The sequence below is a fragment of the Felis catus genome, chromosome D4, assembly GCF_018350175.1.
Source record: "Felis catus isolate Fca126 chromosome D4, F.catus_Fca126_mat1.0, whole genome shotgun sequence".
NCBI classification, from domain to species: Eukaryota; Metazoa; Chordata; class Mammalia; order Carnivora; family Felidae; genus Felis; species Felis catus.
Genome location: NC_058380.1, coordinates 1,229,381 through 1,255,416, shown reverse-complemented (window position 1 = coordinate 1,255,416; position 26,036 = coordinate 1,229,381). Strand labels below are relative to the sequence as shown.

The 26,036-nt window shown below is 52.5% G+C and overlaps 1 protein-coding gene and 1 long non-coding RNA gene across 2 annotated transcripts in view; one reads left to right on the top strand and one right to left on the bottom strand.

Moving 5' to 3' along the window:
* Nucleotides 1–26,036, bottom strand: part of WNK2 (WNK lysine deficient protein kinase 2) — a 133,765-nt gene that overhangs the window by 18,392 nt on the left and 89,337 nt on the right. Inside the window, 10 exon segments of the mRNA XM_045042493.1 lie at nt 5,110–5,369; nt 6,798–6,842; nt 12,396–12,494; nt 13,219–13,407; nt 14,261–14,472; nt 16,369–17,048; nt 17,138–17,199; nt 19,045–19,114; nt 19,382–19,677; nt 19,680–20,147. Coding sequence (XP_044898428.1) covers nt 5,110–5,369; nt 6,798–6,842; nt 12,396–12,494; nt 13,219–13,407; nt 14,261–14,472; nt 16,369–17,048; nt 17,138–17,199; nt 19,045–19,114; nt 19,382–19,677; nt 19,680–20,147 — 2,381 coding nt within the window.
* Nucleotides 5,369–11,458, top strand: LOC123381473. The gene is made up of 2 exons (XR_006588484.1): nt 5,369–7,464; nt 10,277–11,458. It is a non-coding gene; the product is annotated as an uncharacterized LOC123381473 (long non-coding RNA).

The window sequence follows — 26,036 nt, the reverse complement described above, 5'->3', positions numbered from 1 at the left end:
CACATAAAAATTTATGAGATAAAGCAAAAGAAGTTCTCAGAAGGAAATTTATAGCTATAAATGCCTACATTAAAAATTTTAAATCAATAACTGTATACCATATAAAAGAGAACAGGAGGTCATAAAGAAAAATTAAAGCAAATGAATTAAAAATGAAACCAAAAGTTGGTTCTTAGAAAAGATTAACAAACTGATGAAGTTTTAGCTACCAAACTAAATATTTACATGAAATATAAAAATCCCTAGAAACACAGAAACTACCAGAGCTGACTCAAGAAGAAATAGAAAACTGAACTAGACATGTAACAAGTAATGAGATTGAATTAGTAATCAAAAACCTCAACAAAGAGAAGCCAAACTTTTAAAGAAGAATTAACAGCAATCTTTCTCAAACTCTTCCAAAAGTTGAATAGGAATAAACTTATTTTTTGTGACCAGCATTATCTTGACACTAAGGCCAGATAAATACATCACAAGAAAATTATGGACTGATACCCCAATGAATATTGATGCAAAAATCCTCAATAAAACATTAGCAAACTTAATTCAGTAGCACAATAGGAGTATATACACCATGACCAGGTGGGATTTATCCCAGGAATTAATGCAATGGTGGTTTAACATAAAAATCCATGTAATACATCATTAACAAGATGAAGGATAAAGAAACCTACAATCCTCTCAATTAATGCAGAAAAAGTATTTGACAAAATCCAACTCTCTTTCATGATAAAGGCACTCAACAAACTATGAACAGAATAGAACTCCCTCAATACGATAAAGACCACATATGAAAACCCACAGCTAACATTATATACTCATATACTTAATGGTGAAAGTCTGAAAGCTTTTCCTCCAAAGTCAAGAACAAGAAAAGGATACCTGTTTTTTCCACTTCTGTTCAATATAATATTAAAAACTGTAGCTAGAGATATTAGGCAAGGAAAAAAAAGGCAACCAAACTGGAAAGGAAGAAGTAAAATGATCCTTGTTCAGAGATGACATAATCTTATAAGTAGATAACCCTAAAGAACACACACATACAAAACTAATCCATGAATTCAGCAAAGATGCAGGGTACAAAGTTGGCTGCATTTCTATACACTAACAGTGAACAATCTGAAAAGAAATCAAGGAAACAATTACATTTACAGTAACATAAAAGTAATAAAATGTTTAGGAATAACTTCAAGGAGTTGAAAGACTTACACACTGAAAGCTACAAAACACTCCCAAAGGAAATTAAAGAAGACATAAATAGGGGTGCCTGGGTGGCTCAGTTGGCTAAGCATCTGACTTCAGCTCAGGTCATGATCTCACAGGTTGGGAGTTCGAGCCCTGCATCAGGATCTCTGCTGTCAATACAGAGCCCCCTTCAGATCTTCTGTCCTCTTCTCACTCTGCCCTTTCCCCAATCATGCACTCTTTCTCTCTCTAAAGTAAATAAACATTTTTTTAAAAACACATAAATAAATGGAAAGACATCACATGTTCATGGATTGGAAGACTTACACCGTTACCATCAAATACTACCCAAAGTGATCTACAGATTCAATGCAATCACTACTAAATTCCCAATGGCATTTTTTTTTAAGAAATACAAAAACCCATCCTAAAATTCATATGGATTCTCAAGGGACCCACAATAACCAAAACAATATTGAGAAAGAAAAACAAAGTTGGAGGGCTCATACTTCCCTGATTTTGAAACTTAACTACAAAGCTACAGAAATGAAAACAATGTGTTACTGGAAAAAGGATAGACATATACACTAATAAAATAGAACAGAGACCCTACAAAATAAACCTTTGCAAATATAGTCCATTCATATTCAACAAGAGTACTAAGACCATCCAATGGGGAAAGGATAGTCTTTTCAACAAATGGTATTGGGAAAACTGGTTACCCACATGCAAAGGCATGAAACTGCACCCTTATCTAACACCACAGACAAAAATTAACCAAAGTGGATAAAAGGCCTAAACATAACAGCTAAAATTATTAAACTCTTAGAAGGAAAGAGGGGAAAGGCTTCACAACATTGGATCTGGCAATAATTTCTTGGGTATGACACCAAAGACATGAGCAACAAAAACAGGTAATTGGTCTTCATGAAAATTAAAAACTTGTGCATCAAGAGACACTGTCCACAGAGTAAAAAGACAGCTCCTAGAATGAGAAAAAGTACTTGCGTATCACATATCTGATGAGGGATTAAAATCCAGAATAATCAGAGAACTCCTTAAAACTTAAAGACAAATAATTAAGAAATGGGCAAAAGACTTGAACTGCTGTTTCTCTAAGGAAGATGTACAAATGGCCAGTAAGCACATGAAAAAAGGCTCAAATCCCTGATCATTAGGGAAATGCTAGTGAGAACCACAGTGAGATACCACTGTGGTATCAGGATGGCTATTTAAAAAAAAATCTGAAAGTACAAGGTATTGGCAAGGATGAGGAGAAACTGGAACCCTGTTGTACTGCTGGCAGGAATGTAAAGTGGCGCAGCTACTAGAAACAGTCTGCAATTCCTCAAAAAGTTACAAATAGTATTATTATATGATCCAGTGATTTTACTTCTGGGTATTCTTTAAGAAGAATTGAAAGCAGGGACTCAGAGATACTTGCACACCTATGTTCACAGCAGCATTGCTCACAGTAGCCAATAGGTATAAGCAACCCAAGTGTCCATCAACAGATAAATGGACAAAATGTGGTTATCAACGTACACTGGCATAGTTCTCAGCCTTAAAAAGGAAGGAAATTCTGACACCACTTACAGGACGGATGAACCTTGAAGACGTTATGCTGCGTGAAATAAGCCAGACCAAAAAAAACAAGTAGTGTAGGATCCCACTTTACAGAGAGACCAACAGGAGTCAAATCCATAGAGACAGAAAGTAGAGTGGTAGTTTCCAGGGACTGGGGAAGGGGGAGGGGAATGGGAGTTCTTTTTCAATAAGGACAGAGTTTCATTTTCGCAAGATGAAAAAATTTTGGAGATGCACGGTGGTGATGGTTGAACAACAATATTAATGCTTAATGCACTTCAAGTGACACTTAAAGATGGTTGAGATGGCAAATTTTATGTCGTGTATTTTACAATTTAAAAAATTGGGGAAAATGAAGGACTTTTTAAAAAAACTTTGAAGTATACCTGACATACAATATTAAATTAGTTTAACATATACAACATAATGAATCAAGATATATATATATATATATATATATATATATATATATATACATCACAAAATGCTCACCACAATATTACTGATCATATTCCCCATCTACTTTTCTTTCCCCAAAAGAGTAAAGTTCTGCTGCAGCATGACTGGACCTTGTAAACACTGTACTAAGTGAAATAAGCCAGACAGCAAAAGGCAAATACTATATGATTCCACTTAAATGAGGTGCTTAGTGTCGTCAAATTCATAGAAAGTAGAAAAAAAGTTAACATAGGCTGCAAAACTAGCAGACCAGAGGTGGAGACTGGAGAGTTATTTCTTAATGAGTTCTGTATTTCGGATGATGAAGTTATACAAACGGATAGTGGTAGTGTTCACACGCCGCTGTGTATGTACTGAATACTACCGAATTGAACACTTAAAAATGACTAAAATGGTAAATTTTATGTTATATAGATTTACCACAGTAAAAAAAAAAAAAAATGTTTTAAAAAATCCTGTTAAGAATCTAAGCCATTAGAACAAGGGGCTTAGCGAGCTGACAGATGGGGCACAGCCCTGCACAGGTACTCCATGCGCTAGAGTCCAGATAGCCAAGCAGACTCTCACCCATTGGGGCTCAGGGAAGAGACCCTCCAGGGCTGTCAACTCTGCCAAAGGATAACAGAGAGTGGGTTTGAGGAGTCAGGGCTGCGGCTGTCAGAAGGGAGCCACTGTCACTCGCCACTCAGAGGATACAGGGAGGCCAGGGCACAGTGTGTGTGGCAGGAATGCGGAAGCTGCCTCAAGCACTGGGGCAGCTGCAGGCAAGACTGATTGACAACTGGGCCAAAGAGCCAGGCCCAGCAAATTTTAAAGGACCAAAAACACCAGAAGTTTGTTCTTTTATCACAGTGCACTTGGGCTAAAAAGTGAGAAAATTAATAACTATATTACTTCAAACCACAGTGGAAATTACAAAATAGTTCAAACTGCAATGCTGCACAGCAAAACCTTTAGGATGCAGCTAGAACCACGAGAGAAATTTTTATAGATTGAATGTCTATATTATTAAACAGGAAAGACCAGTAATCAATGACCTGCACATCTCAAGAAACTTTCTAGAACTTAAACAGTAGCCCAAACATAGAAAGAAGGAAGGAGATAATAATAAGAAGAGAAACTGGTGACACATAAAGAATACCATCAAAGCCAAAACGACTTCTTTGAGAAGGCTAATAAAATTTATGAACTCCTAAGGAAGCTGCACAAGGAGGCTGGGGGAACTCACCAACATCAGAGGTGAAAAGTAAGTCATCACTGCAAGTTGTGAAGACAGGATATTATGAGCAGCTCCATGCCAACTAATTTGAAAACTTAAGATAAATTTAGGTATCTACCAAATGTTAGAAAAGCAGGGCTTAACAGAAAAACAGAAAATCCAATCGCACTAAAAGTATCAAAGAAATTGAATCCGTAAGGAAAACTTTACCCTGAGGGGATGGAGAGATGTGTGAGAAACACAGCAAAATGTCAGCCACAGCATGCAGCCAGGGGCAAACTAAAGTTCACTGTGCAATTTCCGACACTTCCGTATGTTTGAAATTTTTCAAAATAAAAGGTCACAGGGGAAACTCCCGATTCCAAAACTGGACTCCCAGGCCAGATGGGCTCACCAGTGAACTTTGCTGAACACTTCAGGAAGAAGCAACACAATCTTGCACAGGCTCCTCGAGACCGAGAAGGGAACGCTCTTCCAGGGAGGCTGTCAAGTCAGCCTAGCCCTGTCACAGGAAGGCATCGCAGGACAGAGCACCGGATGGCAGTTCCTCACTGCGCCCCACACAGGCTGGGTGCACCAGAACTAGCACCCGACGCCGGGGGCCGCTCCCACCCCGTCTCTTCCGCCTGGGTGGCCTGTGCCCGCAGCGCCCCACTTACAGCCCGTGTCTCGCCAGTGGCTGGGGACCAGCCCGCCGGGGCCTCCATGCCGTGTAGCCTCTGAGTCTGCTTCAGCTGGTTGAGCGAGGGCTTCAGCTGGGTGGTCCCCACCGTCTTGCTCGTCCAGTCGTCCACCAGCTTGTGCAGGTCATCCGTGAAGGTGCCTCTCTTGTTGTTGCTGTTGTTCGCCTGTGCCTGGACGTGCAAGGTGGGCTGGGGGCCCGGCTCAGGGCCCGGGACCAGGCTGCTGGTGGAAGACCCTGGGGAAGCACACACATGCCAGGTTGGTGACACTGCACACAGCGCCACCGGCCAGCTGCAGTCTTTCATACAGTGGTCTTGCTTAGGCCAGGCAACACCTTGCTTCAGGAGATGGTCTGCATCTTGGGGCCCATGTGCCAGTTTTAGACACTTTGGAACATTTTCACAGGCCACAGGGGACCAGGCTATGCTAGGCAGCTGTCACCCTTCTGAGCTGGGCCAGAGGACAGGACCCAAGCAGCTGGCAGGCTTACTCAGCATCCACTCTGTGCCCACGCTGCCTAGGACCCCCAGACTCCTACGTGAGGAGGCTCAGAAAACTGGGAGCAAAATCCCAAGGCCTTTGCGCTCGAACACAAGGACTCCAGGGAAACGTGTCAATGCTGCAGGCTGAGTGCTCAGCCCACGGCAGCTCCTGCTGTCCACCCAGCAAAGGGAAAAGGGAAAACGCTAAGTAGGCTGGGTCGTCAGCATGCCTGTGCAAGAATGTTAGTGGCTTAGCGGTTTCGAATTTAAGACACAAAACTGTGCCTCTCCTCACCAGCACACGTAGGGAAGGTATTGCTAAAGGGTACAAACACTCAAAACCTTCCACCGTGGGCCCCCAAGTTCGGAGCAATCTGTGGGGTGGAGCAGGAACCAGGAGGCCCAGCTGCCAGGAAGGCCTGGGGACTGCGGTTCAGGTGGAGCTCGGTGAAGACATCACACTCACCCACTTCACTGGAAGATTATTTTTAAGTGACCAAAATGGGACTTTTTAATTCTTTTTAAATTGTGCCCTGACCCCACCGCAACATACAGTTTCTGGTTGGCAATTCTGCATAAGCCAATTTAAAATTTTTCCGCATCAAAAAAGCAGCATAATGACCATCTCTTCAAACAAGCCGTTACAAAATGTAGTCACAGTAGCTAGCAATGAAAAAGCACAGACACAAACAGTTAAACATTAGTGATGGAATCTTACATACACAGAGCTATTTCTACATGAATGTTTCAGCCAGAAAAGAAAAAAGGAGAAAAAAAAATATGGTGTAAGGTGAGGGTGGTGGGCGGCCCAGGTGGACTGATACCCATTTCATCCCGGCATCTCTCCTCGGGGACACTCATCTTTAGCACTTCAAGGACACACTCATTCCTACGGTTTTGGAAAAGGAGCCAATTAATGATTGGTAACGTGTGGACATTCCGGGCAAGGAGAGTGCATGTCAACTGGCCAGGACACGCAGACTCTAGGAGCTATGGAGACGCGAGGGGGCACCCACGGGTCGCTTTCCCTCCGGGCCGAGGGAAAGCGGTGCCCTGGGTGGGTGGGCGCGGAGCAGATGCAAGCACGCCGGCCCGCCGGCCATGGAGCCCCCGATGCGCACTAGCCACATGAAAGCCCATGCGATGGAGAGCGGACAAGGGGTAAAAAACCCGATAATTACGACTGCTGTGCTCTTTGCCTAGACAGAGACGCTTCAGGGCAGACCCTGCAAGGGAAGAAGAAACGACACAAGACCACAGGGTTAGGCAGGACAGCACACACGGGGGACAGGCCACCACACTAAGCACAAGTCATCAGTGTGCAAGGAGGAGCAGAGGCCAGCGATTCAGAGAGGGGACTGGCCACCTGGGCTAACCGGGTGACCGCGAGTCAGTGTGCGGGCTCACGTGAACTTCGCCGAGGGGCTCAGGTGCAGGACCAGGCCCCAAGCTTCAGGTAGAAGTGAGTGTGTCTTTCAAAGCGTATTCAAAAAAAAAAAAAGAAAACAAAAAACAAAAAAAGCAAAGCATACCACTTGGTTTTTAAACAAAAGGCTTCTGCAGCCCCACTGCAGATCGAGGCAGAAAACCCACTACAAGTCAGCCAGGAGAGCTCAGTGGAGCCGCCGGCTTTGCCTGGAAGCTAGGCCCATGGGAGGTTTGTTTTCCAAGTGCAAAAAGATACATTGTTTTGCAGGTTTGAGGCCAAGCCCAGATCCCAGGCGGCTTCCCTGACCAGACCAGTGGTGGACACAGAGGGCACCTATCTACAGAGGTGGGAATCAGGGCTGGACCCAAGTTTCTGCAACGCTGCTGCCTCACCTGGTAGCCCACGTCCACCAGAACGGGGTGAGGCTTGTCATGAGACCACCACCAAGCGCCAGGCCCTGCGGTCCCAGGGGCTGTCCGTGGTGTCTGGCACAACTTGATGGTCAGTGCCCACTTGGAGGGCAGACAAGCTGGCCCTTCAGGGAGCGGGGCAGGCACAATGGGACAGGCAAGGACAGCTCAGCAGTCCCCAAGGTCACTCAGCAAGGCTGCGCTATCACAGAGGGTCTGTGCTCCTGCCCCAGGCCCTTGCCAGAGCAGAACACTTCCTGAGGGTGCCCTGCACCCTTGCCGAGGAAGGTAAGACACCACCGCCTCTGGGTGTGAGCAGAGCACAAAGGTCGGCCCAGGCTCCAGCTGCGTCGTTCTTTTTTTTGGTTTATCCCGTGTGTGCTCAGAGGCTGATGTGGTGGAAAGGGAGGTGATGTTCTGGTGGGGTCTGTAATGTGCAAATAAAAACAAAAGGGCTGGGCAGGAGTGGTCCAGGCCAGTCGTCCTTGGTAGCAGCAGTGAAGGGCCTTTGCTGGTCTGTGTCCTGACGTGGAACCCTACTGGGAGCACAGGGCCCTCGGGGGGCTCCAGAGCACAAGGGAACGAGGGTCCCAAGCTCTATGACTGTGTGGGGCCCCAGCTAAGGCACAGACTTCCCTGTCTGGATCCTGTGGTTGTAGCTCCCTCTGGGTCTCTGCAGCACCAGGACATGGAATCAATTGGCCAGCCAGGTCCCCACAGCCTGACAGAAGAGGATTCTTTCGGGGCTGATTCCCGCCATCCTCATGACAGGAACACTCAGGCAGCCACAGGAGCTGCCTGCCGGGAACCACCAGAGGAAGCCTGGGCCCGTGATCAGGGCCCCAGACTTCGCTGGGACCCCAGAGCCAAGGCCATTGGCCACCAGACACCATGCTCGGACTGGAGAGCAATACTGGCCCACAGAGGCCTCCACACCCTCACTAGGTGGCCCACAGGGACCAGAGCACACTCCCTGCCCTCAAGGTGAACCTTTAAACAAAGACCGACTGGATTCGGCGCCCTTCATGTCAGAGTCATGGCAGCCAGTGCAGTGCAGAGGTGTGGCCAAGCACAGGCCATAGGTCTGATGACCGGCCCTCACTCACACCACAGCCCTATCCCTCCTCGGGGGTCCCCTGAGTCTCCTCCCCAGTGCCTTGCCCTTGAAGCCCACCACACAGATGGCTGACGAATGTGCCTCCACCCAGCCCTCCTCTCTTCCCCTCCGTCAGGCTAAAAGGCAGCATTGCAAGGGTGCTGGGGATACATGGGACCCAAAGGAAACCCACAGGGGGCATGAGGGCAGGTCTCCCCTCCCTGCAGGACTACTGTCCTTAGCCAAGTTCTTGGGAAGAGCCAACTTCAAGGCCCCAGAACTACTTGGAGAAGCTTCCGGATGGTCAGGGGTGGAGGTGGAGAGCCACGCGGCCTCTCCCAGCTGTTCTCCCAGGCTTTGAATGGGCAACACAGGATGACACCATGTCCTGTCCTCATGCTGCACACACATCCTACCGGGCCAGGAGTCTCATGCAGTGCCCAGGCCACGTTCAGGAAGCCCTCCCCCTCCCCCCCCCCCCCCCCCCCCCCCCCGCCAAATCCCTCCCCAGGCAAGGACAACCAGCCCTGCCAGCATCCACACCCTCACCGGGCTTCCAGGCGGATGCCTCAAAGGTATCTGCCACGGACAGATCTCTTAAGAAGTGGGCCAGCCCAGTGGCCATCACCACACTTGCTTTTTACCACAGCATTCAGACAACCGATGAGGCTCACAGGGAGCTTCGGGGACAGCAGCCCCTGCCTGCCACATGACGAGAGGCATGCCTCCCACCCACGGGTCCTTCCCCCGGACCAGTGGCGTTAGACATTTGCATCTGGCACCGGAAACAAAATGAGCAACCAGCACCAAAATGCCACTCAGGGCTTCTTTGGAATGAGCCACCAAGTCCTCGCACTGCTGAGCAAAGTGCCAAAACTTGTCCTTGAAGCATGAAACGGGACGCATCCCAGCTCTGCCCTGCCCTGGGGTGACGGCCCCAGGGACAGTCCAGCCTGGGGAGGCCTCCATGGGGGTGGCTTCCTTCTTGGCTGCCCTCCCCTGCCCGCAGGCCCTCTCCCACACCCCTGCAGCAGGTCCCCCCAGGAAGGGTGAGGACAGGGCCTTGGCAGCCACGCAGTGGCAGCCTCCTCGGGTGTCCCGGAGACAGACTTGCTGTGGCACGGATGACAGGCTGATGGGACACGTGAGAACATAACAAAGCAGACCCCAAAGGTCTGTGTGCAGAGAGGCTCCAGAAGCATCGGCACCTAATCCAGTCGCGTGGACTGGAGCCAGAGAGAAGGAGGGCCAACAGGTCTGACAGCAGTTTCTGACCCCCAGACACTGCTGCGACCCGACCACAGCCTCTGAATCCCAAAACATGCTCCCTGACTTTCCCCAAACCTTCCATTGGCCACAAGGAGGGGTCTGCCCAGGGCTTCACCCCGTCTGTGCTACCGTGGGCCCTTCCCTCCGAACGGCGGGCATGTCCACGTGCCCACCCGAGGCAGCGCCCAGGATTCGCTCTCTGCACGCTCTCCTTCCTGGGGTTGAATGCCTGTCCCATGAGGGGTCCCCTCCTAGTCACCTGCAGCTGCCTGTGCCTCCACCCCTGCTCATCTCTGACCCAGCCTGGATGCTCTCATGGTCTCTGAGTGTCACACAATTGGGGACCTTCTTTGTGTACTTCAGAACTTAACCAAGATTTTGTTTTCCTAGAGCCTGGTCTCCTATTCGGTGCAAGGCGGCAAACAGAAAACCTCTAGCCTTCATCTCTTCCTGCAGGTCAGGCCAGATGAGCCCACAGCTGCAGCCCTCCCCCTGCTGCTGACCTGGACTCCAGGACCAGGCCCCCAGAGCGGGCCCCACCCTCAGGGTCTTCCCACAGCCCTGCGCCTCAGACCTCCTCTCTGCCACCTCTCAGCCCTCAGGGCTGCGACCAGACTTTTTCCTCCAGACTTTCACAGGTGCCTGTGGTCTCCTCAGGCCTCCGAGCTCCCTAGTAACCCAGGAACCAGCCAGCTCCAGCTCCAGGAGTAGGCTGGCAGGCTGGGCGGACACCAGGGCACTGGGCATGGAAGGACACACCTTCACATGCCCCCAGGGCCAGGGCCTGTGGGGGCCACACCGTGGCCAGGACAGCAAAGAGCTCAGCCAAGGCGTGCCTGCAGAGGGCTGTTGTGAAAACAGCAAGGCCACTGGGCCCAACCACCTAAAATCAGGTCCACCCAGGCCAGGAAGCACCCGTGTGCCACCAAGCCATGCCTCACATGTCCCTTTCCTCTTAGCCACAGAGACAGAAACAAAAGCTAGACCATTTGTCCTTGCTGTGCCTCCCATTTTTTTTTTTATCTTGGAATAACAACAGTAAAACAAATGAAAACTCTTAAAAATGAATGCAGGACCATGTGGGCACAAACCTTGAAGGAGCATGTGGCACTTGATCACTCACACCAGGGGACCCCAGGGAAAGCACCACCTGCTCTAACCTGCTTCCTGTGTCCGACCCACATGTTCCCAGCAGGCCGCGGGTCAGTCATGTGACCGGGAGATGCCTGGGGACCCATGTGCCCTGATGCCATGGTCTCAGGAGACAGCCACGCACACTGGGACAGAAAAGAGCCAGCAAGTGATGCAGGGAGCAGGATGCACTCAGACCTTGCCCACCCCTGCCCACCACCAGCTCAAAACCAACCAGCAGCTCAGGTGGGGCACCTGTTACTAAACAGTCCCTGGGAATCTCTAGGAGGTTCTGTGCCTCTACCCTGTCCTGCCTGGGGGAGGGTGACATGGCCCCTCTGATGGGGACAAATGCCCACTGTGGACGTGGCCTCAGGTCCTGACAAACACAATGTATCTTTATTGTACCAGCAAAAAGCCACGTGCCCCAAACCAGCATTTCCACCATTTCCATTTGATAGGAAGCTTAATTTTTGTGTTCAGAAACAAAAACCTGAAAACCCCACAGCTTTGGATTCATTTTCCAATTGTTCCAAGGGATGAAGTAATTCTGGACGGCCCTGAGCAGATACTCCCTTCCCGGACAGGAGTCCTGGGTGCCAGCAGGGCATCCCAGGAGCCAGAGGGTGACCGGGACGGAGGTTTGGGTGAGCACAGCCCTGAGGAGCTGGGTAGCTGACTTCGTGTCTGAGGGCTGTGGGAGGAGAGGGCACACCAAGTAAAGTGCTCCAGCTAGAGACCAGGAGGGGCCAGGCCAGAGAGACAGCCACAGCGGAGGCTGGGGCTTTCTGGGGACGCTGATGGGTTCCCAAGGTGACCGGAGTGGAGGGAGGGGTGGGCCGACCTAGCTGGAGCACCTTTCTCTCAGCCTTTGCACATGCAGGGCGTGGGGGTGGGGCAACAGCAACGAGTGCTGTGTTGTGGCCCTCGCACAAAAGTTACACCCTCCAGTGACCTTCTAGAACTGTCTCCGCTCACTACATGCATGTCTTCAGAATCCAGACACGTGTGAAACACACCATGCGTCTAGAGAAGGCCGGGGTTGTCTTTTTGTTGTCACTGGAACTGGGGACAGCGGACGTGTATGTGCACCACAATCGCAACAGAAATAAAACTACGTCCAACATAAAAAATAAGTTAAACAAACGAGTGAGGAGAAAAACGCAGAGCGCTTTGGGGGTCTGGGGGGCCAGGTGCCCGAGGCCAGGAGTGGGCAAGCCGCCGCACATGCTTTTAGTGCCGGCCATGAGCCGAGGGCATGCACTGGCGCTTTCTGGGGCCGAGAGGGTGGGTGCGGGCAGGGGTCTGTGTTTGATATTAAGTAGGTGACTTCAGTGGGGAGGGGGAGGCAGCCTACAGAATGTATGGAAGGCAATGAAGACAGGGAGGGGCGGGGAGAAACCAAGGGCCAGGAGGTGATAAAATACAAAGAACAAATACAGACAGATGGACACAGACACGGGTCCACTGAGGAATCGAGCGCGAGGTTTGCTACTAGACTTATAGGTCAGTCTCTCAGACGTTGGGTGGTAAACCGTCCAGCCTGCAAATGAATATAGAGGGAAGAAAACAAAGAGACAGGCATCAAGTACAGTCTCTGGGATTCCTGCTACACACCACCAGCCACATCAGCCTCGTCACTTAGCATCCACGGCTCCACCTAGCCCAGCCCGGAGGACCACAGCCGCCGACCACGTAATGGAAAGGAGGCACCGCTGGAGCACAAGAGAAGCGGACCCTGGGAGAGCGTGCGGGGCGGGCGGGCGGGCGGGGGTGGGCGCCAGCAGCGGTCACTGCGACTTCTCTGGACAGAGATGGCGGGGACGGAGCCCCTCCTCACGCGGCTACTGCGCCCACGGCCGAGGTGACGAGCATTTCCTCCTCAAGGCGGACTCCCAGCTCGAGGGGCCGTGCCCTCATCCCCCTAGCCGTCCCTCCTGACAAAAGGACCCGTGTGTAGTGGGCAGCGGGGCGGGGCAGGGCAGGCGGGGGCCTGGGAACCGGCGCAGAGCACGCACCCCACACGTGACCAGGGGGTCCTGGCGCCTTCCCCGGGCCGGCTCTAGCAGAGCACGCCTCCCTCTGAGCCTTACACAGCGAGACTCGATGATGGGTGGGCTACCCACTGTCTTTACTCAAAGGCTACCTCTACTGGTTTTTATCCTCGAAAGGCTGTGGGCGGCCCTTGCCGCCGCTCATGCCCCTCTGACACCACAGGGGCCCTACACAGCTAGCGCATGCTCAGAGACGGGCAAGCTGGGAATCACCTGAGCCATGCGCTCCGCCTCCGTCAGTGGCTAAGCCGGAGCAGATGTCTGCAGACAGGGAGGCCCGCACCGAGCAAGGCTGCTGGGTCTGAACTGCCTTCCCACACGGGTCTGAAGCTGCTTCGGGCCCTGCCCCGGCTTGGGCAGGGTCCTTAGCAGGAGGGGCTCTGCTGCAGTCTGACAAGTGACCTGGGGGGAATAAGGGGTGACAGGCACAGTGAGGCGCTGCGGGTCAGACCAGCCAGCGCGGGGTGCATCTGTCCTCCCTGCTCGTTGCTGGGTGACCTTGGGGAAGTGGAGTCCCTGCAGGCACTGGGCACGTGGCCCGGTCACCAGAGCGCGGGCGTCAGGAAGATCAGAGAAAATGACCACAGCCTCCACCAGTCGCCAGCGCCGTGCAAGGACCACGGCACATCAGGAGAGGCACACCAGGGCTCAAGAGGGCTGTACGACCTGCTCACTCTGACTAGTTTCCACTTGGCTTTAGGAATCATCCTAAAATTCGTATAATTTGTGTAACTCTTCTTGCAGTTCACGGACACGCACCCCGTGGGTTATCCGTGATACCGAGAGGGTGGGCTCACACTCCGCTCTCGGCTGGCTTCCCACCTGGCACACACCGGGGATCCCAACTCACTGGGTTTCCAGTGCACCCTCGGTGCCCGGGTGTCCTCCCCATCCCCCCCCCCCCCCAACCAAAAGGCAGCTGCCCCACCCTCACTTTCAGCAGGTGACCGGTGCCTGAGAAATGGCCAGAGGAAACACCCCAAGCCAGGTGGCACCCTGCAGGGAGGTGGGCTGAGGGGGAGAGACCCTGAACCGCCTCCTGCCTCGTACACGAGACCCCAGGTGGCTGACGGCCCCAGAGCAGGCCTGCGCACTCAGGGTGGGCCCGGCGACACCCCGGCCCTTCACACCTACAAAGGCTTCCCGCTCCAGTGAAAGGAGGTCGAAGAAGTGCTCTTCTGGGTGCGGGCGCCTGCCTCCTGCCTGCCCCACTCGGGTCCCGGCCCCAGCCTGCCAGAGCCGGGAGGGCACAGACCTGTGCTGGAGGCCACGACCTTGAGCTGCTGCACCAGCGGGTTGAGCAGCTTCCCTGCCTTCAGCTTGCTCCTGCTCTTCCTCCTGCGGCCGGCGGGAGGGGCCGTGTGGAAGAGGCCCAGGTTGGGGGGCAGCGGCTTGCCCAGGCGGCGGTACAGGGCCTCGATCTCCTGCTTCTGCTGGCTCTGCAGCTCCGAGATCTCCTTCAGGTGCCTGTGGGAGGGGAGGACAGGTGGGCACCCTGCTCGGTTCCGGCACATAGGCCCATCCAGGAGAGCCCTCAGGGCATGGCAAGGGTGTGAGCAGTGGGGCTCGAGGACAGATGGACCACGTCGAGGAAACAGGGGCACTGAAGACTTTGGGTCTCCATCAGGACCAAGTGGGCCCCACCGGGGGTCTCCTGCATGAACACCCCCAACACCACCAAGAGATAGGAGGAAGAGCCCGAAGGGATTCGAGGGTGTCTAGACTCGTGACGCTGCCACTTTGAGTGGCTGGGGAGCGGGACACGAACAACCCCACACATTTACGCTCGCAGTACAAACCCGACACCCAAGCCCAAAGGAAGAGCAAACGATCGGCATTCAGAACTGAGAGGCTGCCTCAGCCCTTCCAGCAAATAAATGGCACCTCCTCTGAGTGGGGAAACCGCAGGAGAGGCGTCACAGATGAGAGCATGCCCACGTGAGCAAGGGTGGGGACTCCCAGCACAGACACCACCACCCCCTGGCCACACGGGTGTGAGGCTGCCATGAAGACACAGGTGCAATTACTAGCTGTGGGCAAGGGAAGTTTCTCGAACAAGCCAGAGAAGGACCCTCCCTTGGGGACCCGCTGGCCCAGCCGCCAGCCACTGCTCACCTGCCCACTCACCCGCCTGCATGCCATCTGGGCCTGATGCCAGCCCCTCTGGGCCTGATGCCAGCCCCTCAGATGTACGATGGGCGTGGCTGCCCAGGCCAGGGGCCCAGCCCCTCAGCCACAGCCCTGACCCATCTTCTGCTGCATGGTTGGACAACGGGAAGCAAGTTCTGATTTCACTATCTTCAATGCCTGCCAGACCTCAGAAAGATGACCCTAGCCAGCAAAGTGCTGTTGCATCAAGTTAGCTTCTGAAGGGGTGATATTTTGAGGTGACACTGTTGAAGGGCAGGGGGATGCCTCAGGAGGACCTAGGGAGACCCCCAATCTGAGGATCCTGCCCTAGGGCCTGCAGCAGGTGCCTCAAAGCCCAGGGCCCCTTCCCAGGCAAGAGCCTAGACTTGTTAGCCCTGATTTCCCTTCCTCAGACTACCCAAATTCCTCTCTTGGAGGAACCTCTGCAATTCACCCCACCCCCACCCCAGGCCCGGCGCCCTCCTTTTCCCCACCCCTACACAGCACCCCCCACCCCAGAGAGGGCGGCTGCCTCTTGGTTCCCCTTACTCCTGCGGCTTGCAGGCTCCCAGGGCGACCACCCCCAAGTGAGAGTGTACAGAGGAGACCCCCCACACGCCCCACAAGGACACACTGTCACTGGATCAGGCACCTCCCTGCGTGCCTCCAAATCTAGTGGCTGCTGAGTGCCAGCACTCGGCTGTCGACAGGTCTCCTATGGCTGGGCCCAACTCAGTGGCTGGGGCAAGTGGGGGAGGGTGAGGCAAGGGCGGGGCGCAGGTGGGAGGAGAGTAAAGCAGGGCCTCAGCAGGTTGGGGGGGTGGGGCCGAGGCAGGTGGGAGGAGAGTGGGGCGGGGCCTCGGCAGGTTGGGGGTGGGGTGGGGCCGCAGGTGGGAGGAGAGTGGGGCGGGGTCTTGGCAGGTTGGGGGTGGGGTGGGGCCAACGCAGGTGGGAGGAGAGTGGGGCGGGGTCTTGGCAGGCATGCTGAGGTATTGTGTTGCTCTCTCCCCCCCAGGGCTTGCACAACCCAGCAGAAGGAATTATGGGACGGCAGAAGCCTGTGAGGCTTCTCTCCAGTATCTGCCACTTCTGCGCAGTGTCCCCAAAAAGTGGAGCAAGTCACACTCGCTGGGGGAGACAGTGAGCCCAGTGAGAGCTACCGCAGGAGACCAGGGTCCGCAGCACAGGCAGCACCGCTCCCCGCCCCCCCTGCAGCCACTTCTCAGGACCTACTTCTCCCGCAGACTCTGCAGCTCCTTCCTGATATCGGCGTCCTCGATCTCCGAGTCGTTGTCGCTGCTGATGTAGGACGACTGGGAGTGGAAGGAGGTCACACTGATGGTGGGCACCTTCACGCCCACCCTGCCGGGCGTCTCCGGGCCCGGGGAGCCAGCCCGTGGGGACCTGTGCAGGAAGGCGGTGGCCTTCTTCACGAAGTCGCTGGCCACGCCACTGCTGCTGGGTAGGGAGGCGTGCTTCTGCACAGGGGGCCGCCTGCGCGGACCCTCGTCCCCGGAGTCGCTGGACACTGGCTCGCCCACGCCGACCTCGATGGAGGAGGCTGTCTGCGCCCTCCGCACGGCCAGCTTCATGTCGGGGCTGTGGGGGGCCTCCTCCAGGTACACGTCTGGCGGCGCCGAGTACCGCAGGCTGTGGGGGGAGCCCAGGGTCCACTCGTCCTGCGTGCTGACCACCGAGAACCGGCCCACAGTTTTGGCTGGTGAGCTGCCGTCCTGCTGCCCTGGATGCTTCTGTGGGGACCTTGCGGCCAGAGTGCCCTGCGTCTGCAGGTGGCTGGCCCGGCTGTCCTCCGTCTGCATCCCCGGTGTGGGCCTGGCTGAAGTTTCCCCCGGGACCCCACTGCTCTGGTCTGCGGGCTCCAGGAGTGCAGGGAAGGCAGAAGCAGGGGCATCCTGGACAAGGAGCGGAAAGGAGAAGTTTCCACCACACAGCAGCAGAGAGGAAACCCCACCAGCCAGGTGCCTGGGAGAACACTCCTTACCTGGGGGGCACCTGGCGCTGGGGGCAAACCTGAGGTTGTCACTTGGCTCAAAGATGATTCTGCTGTAGGAACGTCAGAGTCGTTACTGGGTCGGTGCGGAGGGCAAGGGCAGGAGCAGGTGCCCTCCAGCTGAACTGGATCAGTGGAAGGGAAGCCCCCCACCCAGGGCAGGGGGATGTACCGCATGTGCTCAGCAGCTAGGAAAACTATAAACACTCCAGGAGGCCCTGACCCCATTTCTTGTTAGGAGACACCCAATGACTCGGGGAAGGGAGGAGGGTTCAGCCTGACACCTCTCAGGTCCCTGGAGGCACCTGCTCCAGAACCTGGGGCACTGCCCCACCCTCTGCACACCTGATGGCCATCACCTGTGCCACCTGTCACTTCTAACACCTGACAGTGCCAATCTGTGTCACGGGTCATCTCTGCACACCTGATGTCACTACCATCTCACCTGTCATCTTTATACACCTGAAGGACTCCCCATCAAATCTGACGATACAAGGGCCTCACGAGGTCCTGCATCAATAGGGCCAGTTCTTAACTCTATGGCTCAGCGTCTAGGGAAGGCCCACATCATCTGAAGCTATCCCAGCTTCCCCATCTACAGAGCATGGATGCGGGGTGGTACTTCTGACCCCCTTTCCCAGGACCACCGAGTGGTGGAGCAGGAGGAGCTGACGTGTGGGAGACTGGCCCAAGCTGGGCCCGCACGTGGCAAAAGCAAGCCGCAGGCAGGCAGGGGCTGTGTCAGCCCACAGCCAGACTGACGTGCCTGCCGCAGGGGTGAGAGCCTCTGGCAAGGTTGGGGGGGCTGCTGCTGCACAGATTCCCAGGGAGACCCAGACCCAAATGTCACACACCCCCGACCTACAGGCAGTGCCTGACGCCCCCCCATCACATCCCTGCAGTGGGGGATCTGCCCTCTCTTTGCACACCTCCAGGCACAGGGGTTCACTCTACACTCCCTGTTTCCAGACAGCTGTGACCACCAGAAATGCTGACCATGTCTCCTTACGGTTCCCCGACAAGCTCTGCACTCTGGAAGGAGTGGGCTTGGGAGTGGCTACAGCATTTGAAGTCCCTGATGCCACAGAAGGGACCCATGGTACATTTCTCATGCACAGAGGTCAGAAGAGGGAGCAGGCGCTCAGGGACAGCGTCTTACTTTCTCCCCCGGAGCATTCCTGCTTGAACCTCCGTTTCGCAGGTAAACACGTGCTGGGGCTTCTGACTCCTGTGCCAGCTGTCCCCATCCCTCGACAGTGTGACACCTATGAATGCAGTATCCAGAGGCCCAGTAGGCCACTCCCCTCACTCTGCCAACTGGGGCCTCACCTGCCGCTGACACAGACCCAGGGTCCTGTCACAAGGTCAGCTGGACCTTTATCTTGCTGATCTCCCGAGGAATCCCAGGCCAAGAAGAAACCCCACCTCGGAAGGTCAGACCCTTGAGAACCACCACAAGAGCTCCCACAGAGACCCGAAGCACCCAGGAGCCTCAGAGGAAGTTCCACAGCAGGAACTTGCTGGCCCCAGGCGGCAGCTTCCACGGACAGCTGGAAACTCTCAGCCCCAGCCCTGCACTCCACCCAAACAAGCTCCCGCATCTTGTAACCTTCTAAAGAACACGGGCTCAGGGATGCCTGCCAGAGCGCATGGAGAGCACTGGGCAGCCGGGCAGTCCCTGATCACCACCTGACACCCAGCCCAGCTGTTTCTACAAAGGCCTTTCTCACCTTGGGGCCTGAGCATGTGCTCTGTTAGAACACAGTGGGCTTTAACGCATCACGACGGGCTCCCACTATGCCTGAGTCCCACCCAAGATGCTATAGGGATGAAGGGTAGAGACGTGGGATGCACCTTGAAAGCACTGGGGGTCTGGCAGGTGACCTGGGGCTCATTACCTGTCAATGGCGAGGACCCAGCCTGCTCCAATGCAGCCCCCAGCCCAGGGGCTGTTTCTGACTTTCCCGGCTGGTGGAAGAAACGGAGAGAGCCGTTAAGTCTGATGCGTGCAGAGACCTGCAGATCCCCTCTGTATGAAGGCTGGGCTCCTCCCCAGGCCACCCTGACCGGGGCCGTCCAGACCAGGTCCCGACCTTGCACACACACTCCCCAAGTCCCCAGATGAGCCACTTTTTGTAAAACGTGGGGGTGGGCCTGAGTGTGGGGCGGCCACAGCCGACTGAGGCAGGTCTGCGTGCCTGGGGTGCTCGCCACCCTAGTAGGGCCGGAACTTACCACGGGCTGGGGCTCCAGGGTCAAGTCTCGGTCCCCCGCCTCCACAGGGGTCCCGGCAGAGGCTGAGGAGGTGGGCACGTGCTCCTGGTAGAGCAGAGTTCGAAGCTTCTCATCTAGGCTCTTGATGGTGCTGTCCACAAAGCCCACCCTGGGGGGAGGCCCCTCCCCATCTGACTCCAAGGCCGAGGGTGGCTGGGGGGCCCCGGTGGGCCCCAGTGGGGGGCTGGGGAGCTGGGGAGTGGCCAGGCTGATGGCCCCTACTGCAGGGGGCAACGGGGTAGGGGCTGACCCAGGGTGGGCTGAGGGGTCCCACTGGGGGCGCTGGGTGCAGGGGCCAGAGCCTGCAAGGGCTCACCCTGGGCCATGGCCTCCCTGGCTGAGGTGGGCTCTCCCAAACCTGAGGGGTAGCGGGGGGCCTCCAGAGGTGGGGCACAAGGCCCCCCACCTGCACCCAGGGGTTGTGCAGAAAGCTGGGTGTCTTGAGTCTCTGCCAGTGGCTGGGGGGTCTCACGCTCACTGGCCATCCCCTGAGAGGTCCCTGGGCCCCCTGCCTGCACAGCAGTCCCCACTGCGGGCTCTGGCTTGGGGCTGGCGGCTGGTGTGGCCGCATCCTGGGGCAGAGCAGTCACAGGAGGGGAGGATGGCAGCAAAGGGGCCGGTGCACCGCCAGGGGTGTCCCTGGGGCCTGTTTGGCTCAGATGCTGTGGACTGGCTGGGAAGCCGGATTTTTCCTTTAAGGACAGCTGGTCTTTACAGGGCGCTGTGTCTAGAAGAAATAGGAAAATGCCTCTGTACCAGCCTACTCTGGTGTTGTTCACCTGGCACTTCCCTAGCCAGAAAGATGCCTTCTATGACCCGCAGACCCCACACGCTGGTCTTCTCTTCTCCAGTGTGCCTGACGCGCCTGGCAGCGGCCAGGCTTCTCCCCTCAGGCCCCCACACCAGCAATGCCCCCCTGCCACCCCCGACCCCTTCCCTCTGGTTGTTCAGGAGCACTCAGCCCTCAGGCGCAACCTGCCCCCACCTGCTGGGGGTGTGGCACGAAAACATGCCTCCGGTATCCTTCCCGCCAGCCAGGCCACAAACTCGTAAGTGAGCTTATAAAAGCACAGTGCCTATGCGAGCCCCACACGCTCGCTGCCTCGGAGGGAACATGAACCTCCCGTGAACAGACCCCGATAAGGTCAGAAGCACGCGACACCAACACCAGCGTCCTCTGGAAAGGGGTCCTCAGGGAGGAGCTGACGGGAGGGAGGAACCAAGCAAGGGACCCCGGCTCCCGCCCAGGAACTCCCAGAGCTTCTGTGTGCTCCCGAGCCTGGGAATATGCAGCGAACGGAGCCTGTGCCGTTTCCCCAACTGACTTCTCCTTTGAGGCTGCTCTTCTTTACTTAAAATTGCATCAAACTAAAATGAAAAGCTTACAAAAATACAAGGGGGTAGGGGGAGCGCCGGGATCCCACGCCCCCAGACTCACACTGCCCCCCCCCCCCCCCAGCCGGTGACAAACGTCCACATCTGGTTTCTTCACGGCACTGCCACACAAACACGTGAACACCACAGCTTAGTTCTAACTTTGACTATTGTATCAGCAGACTCCTGTTTACTCTTTCCTGTCTGGCTTCTCTCGCCATTTTATCTGGGAGATGCGCCCACGATGCGTGTCTGCATAGTTTCACTCCCCAACTCCCCTATGACTCCTGTGCCGTTGTGTGCTGCTATGCACTAGCACACGAGCGTGAACACGCCAGCGCACATCTGCTGGGCCTGCACCCCAGACGGGGCTGCCGGGTCACAGGGGCCTCAGCCTTCAGGAGCCGCGAACCGGCTTCCCTACACACCTGTGCCAGTTCCCCTCCCAGAGCAGCCTCCGTGCTCCCACACTCCCAAGTCATCCTGGGAACTGTAACAGGACCTAAAGTGGTTTTGTTTGTTGAGAGAGTGAGTGTGTGAGCTGGGGAGAGGACAAAGGGGGGCAGGGGGAGAGAGTCCCAAGCAGACTCTGTGTTGTCAGCGCAGAACCTGACGCGGGGCTCGATCTCACCAACTGCGATATTATGACCAGAGCTGAAATCAGGAGTCAGATGCCTCACTGACTGAGCCTCCCAGACACTCTGTGTTTGTTTTTAAGTAGGCTTCATGCCCATTGCTAGTCCAGCATGAGGCTTGCACTCACAATTCTGAGATCAAGAATGAAATACAAGAGTTGGATGCTTGGGCGCCTACGTGGCTCAGTCAGTTAAGACCTACTCTTGGTTTCATCTCAGGTCATGATCTCATGGTTTGTGAGTTTGTGCCCCGCATCAGGCTCATGCTAGCAGAAGAGGCTGCTTGGGATTCTCTCTCTCCCTCCCTCTCCCTCCCTCCCCCCCCCCCCCCCTCTCTCTCTCTCTCTCTCTCTCCCCCCACTCACGGCTCTCTTTCAAATAAATAAAAAAAATAAAAAATAAAAAAGAGTTGGACGCTTAAGCCATCCAGGCACCACTCCCTTTTTGTTTTAAAAACAATCCTATCATCACCACTTAGCAGTCAGACCATTCTTGTCAATCAAGATATGGGCGCACCTCTGGGTGCTTCTACTCCCTTGTTCAATGTCTACCCCTGTTCCAGTACCACAGTGTTTCTATAGTTGTGGGTTTACATAATTAGTCCCAGTACTCAACAGAACAGTTTCCTTCCTCTAGAGGGTATCTTGGTTTTTCCTGGCTTTTGCATTCCCACAAATACCATACAATCAACTTGTCAGTGCCCATTAAAAGTCAGAATTTTAACTGAGACCACAATGAATCTGTAAATCCATTTGGGGAAAAGTAATGTGTTTACAATATTGAATCTTCTAATCCATGAACATGGTATATATCTTTTGATTCATTTCTTAAGTTTCTCTCAGCGTTTTATTACAGGTCTGGGGTATAAAGGACTTATTTTGTCAGAATCATTTCTATTTTATGTTTGCTATTATTATGTTACTACAAATGGAAATATAATAAATTTTTACTTACTAACTATTGCTGGTATAGAAAAACTGTTGCATCTAGTTACCTCACCTAAATTCACTTATTAATTTTAACATTTTCCTAAATTTTAATTTCCATGTATATAGACACTTTGTCAACAAATAATGATAGTTTATTTCTTCCTTTCAAATCCTTATAGCTTTTTAAATTTTTTTTTTCAACGTTTATTTATTTTTGGGACAGAGAGAGACAGAGCACGAATGGGGGAGGGGCAGACAGAGAGGGAGACACAGAATCGGAAACAGGCTCCAGGCTCCGAGCCGTCAGCCCAGAGCCCGACGCGGGGCTCGAACTCCCGGACCGCGAGATCGTGACCTGGCTGAAGTCGGACGCTTAACCGACTGCGCCACCCAGGCGCCCCCCTTATAGCTTTTTAAAATAATAATTAAGTGCCATTAGTCAGAGGTAAAAATGAAATAATTACTGCAAAAAAAAAAAAAAAAAACCCCACATGATAATTTCCACCTCAGAGTGGGAAAAGTTTTACAAACATATTCCTTGGAAAGAATTATAATCTGACCCAAAACAATAATTTTATAGCAAGGGCTTCTCAATAAAAGGTTGTTATCTTGTTCTGTCCAAATGCTTAACAAAAAGTAATGTTAAAAGAAACATCACCTCTTATGGAACACCAATTTATGATTACATCGAAAATCAGAATAACCACTCAGCTCTGGGCATCTGTTACATGGCATTCATTACGTATTTAATTCTACTTGAAGAGTGATTGCTATTGGAATTGAAAATAGAACGAAGCCTACCTTAAGTTGGTACCAAGCCAAAATTTACTTTGGAAAACCTTGTTTTGAGATTAATGACATTTTTTTTCAAATGAAAAATAAAGCTACTACACCATTACCATAACCTCCATAAACAGTTACAAAAAAAAGGGAACCGGCTCTTAAACTTAGCTGCAGACTGGAATTACCTGGAGGAGCAAAAGGTAACACTGGGTCCCCTCTGCAGAAATTCAGATTTCACCACAAGAAGCAGACTTCTTCAGTCCTGCTGCTTTTCTATTATTTTTTCCCCTTTCTCCTCTTCCTCACCCTTGCTCCCTGCCTCTCTCCTTCTCTTCCTTCCTGACATCATACCCCACGCTGCACCAAGACCTCCAGTATGAGATGAAAATAAATGGTGATAACTGGTATCTGATGGTTTTCTATCTCAAAAAGAAAGCATTCGAGGGGCGCCTGGGTGGCTCCATCGGTTAAGTGTCCGATTTCGGCTCAGGTCATGATCTCATGGTTTGTGAGTTCAAGCCCTGTGTCGGGCTCTGTGCTGACAGCTCAGAGCCTGGAGCCTGCTTCAGATTCTGTGCCTCCCTGTCTCTCGGCCCCTCCCCTGTTCATGCTGTCTCTCAATACTAAATAAATGTTAAAAAATTTTTTTAAAAAAAGAAAGCATTCGACATATGACTATTAGAAATACTTGCTGTTGGGGCACCTGGGTGGCTCAGTCGGTTAAGTGTCTGACTTCGGCTCAGGTCATGATCTCGTGTCCGTGAGTTCGAGCCCCGCGTCGGGCTCTGTGCTGACAGCTCAGAGGCTGGAGCCTGCTTCAGATTCTGTGTCTCCCTCTCTCTCTGCCCCTCCCCCACTCGTGCTCTGTCTCCGTCTCTCAAAAATAAAATAAAAAAGACATACTTGCTGTTGGGGTACCTGGGTAGCTCAGTCGGATCTGACTTCAGCTCAGGTCATGATCTCACAGTTTGTGAGTTCAGGCCCCACATCGGGCTCTGTGCTGACAGCTTAGAGCCTGGAACCTGCTTCTGATTCTGTCTCCCCCTCTCTCTGCTCCTCCCTGTTCACTCTTTCTCTCTCTCTCAAAAAATAAACATTAAAACTTATTTTAGAGAAATAGTTGCTGTTGTTTTTAAACATTCTTCATCAAATTAAACTAATTCATCTTTATACTTCTCTTTTTATTAAAGTCATTAACAGGCTTTGAATCTCATGAAATGCTTTCTTCCATCTATTGAGATGATCACATGCTTCTCCTTTAATCTGTGCCTCTGTCAGCCACCATTCCACTCTCTGGTTGTATGAATTTCCCCCCCCCCCCCCCCCCCAGACATCATACAGTATTTGTCTTTAGCCCTCTGGCTTATTTCACTTAGCATGATGTCCTCCACCTTCATTCATGTTGTCACAAATGGCAGGATTTCCTTGGTTTTATGGGTGAATAGTATTCCATTGTATATATTTACATTTTCTTTATTCATTCAACTGTCAACACTTAGCTTATTTCCATCTTGTCTACTGTGAATAATGTTGCAATGAACATGGGCATACTGCTATCTTTTCAAGATAGGGATTTCTTCAGATCTATACCCAAAAGTGGGACTGTGAGATCATATGGGAGTTCTATTTTAAAATTTTTTAGTAACCTCCATACAATTTTCTATAATGGCTTAACCAGTTTGTATTCCCACTAACAATGTACAGGGTTCCCTTCTCCCCATATCCTTACCAACATGTGTTATCTATGGTCTTTTTGAAAAAAGCCATTCTGAAAGGTATGAAATGAGATCTCATTGTGGTTTTGATGTGCATTTCCCGGATGATTAGTAATGCTGAGCACCTTTTCACATATCTGCTGGCAATTTGTAGGATTTCCTTGGAAATAACATCTATTCAGATTCTTTGCCCATTTTTATTTTTAAATGTTTATTTTTGAGAGAGAGAAGACAGAGAGTGTGGGCATGTCAGGAAGGGGCAGAGAGGGAGAGGGAGAGAGAGAAAGAGAGAGAGAGAAGTTTGAAGCAGGCTCTGCACTGACAGCAGAGAACCTGATGTGGGGCTCGAATTCATGAGCTGTGAGATCACGACCAGAGCCAAAGTCAAAAGCTTAACTGATGAAACCACTCAGGCGCCCTCTCTGCCCATTAAAAAAAAAAAAAAAAAATTTAAGTTTATTTATTTTTGAGAGACAGAGTGAATGGGGAAGAGGCAGAGAGAGAATCTCAAGAAGGCTCTGTACTGTTAGCACAGAGCCCAATGCAGGGTCCGAACTCACAAACCGTAAGATTATGATCTGAGCCAAAACAAAGAGTTGAAGGCTTAACCGACTGAGCCATCCAGGTGCCCCTGCCATTTTTAATTGGATTATTTGAGGGATCTTTGGGTTTTGCTATTGAGCTGTGTGAGTTATTTACATATTTTAGGTATTAGCCCCTTATCAGATATAGGATTTGCAAATATTGCCTCTCCTTCTGTAGGATGCCTTCTCATTTTGATTCTTTTGCTGTGCAAAAGCTTCTTAGTTTGATGTAATCCCACTTATGATTTTGCTTTTGCTGCTTGTGTTTTTAGTGTCACATCCAATGTCCAGGAGCTTTTTTCCTGTTTTCTTCTAGGAGTTTTATGGTATCATGTCTGAGAAGTCTTTAGTCCATTTTGAGTTGATTTCTATAAGTGGTATGAGATGAAGGTCCAATTTCATTCTTCCACATGTGGATATCCAGTTTCCCAGAATCACTTACTGAAGAGACCCTCCCTTCCCCATTGTGTGTACTTGGCACCTGTGTCACAGATTAGTTGATCATGTGACTAATGACTGTTACATTAGCCTGCGTCTGTTTTTATGTCAGTACCCAACTATTTTGATTACTAAGGTTCTATAATACAGTTTAAAAC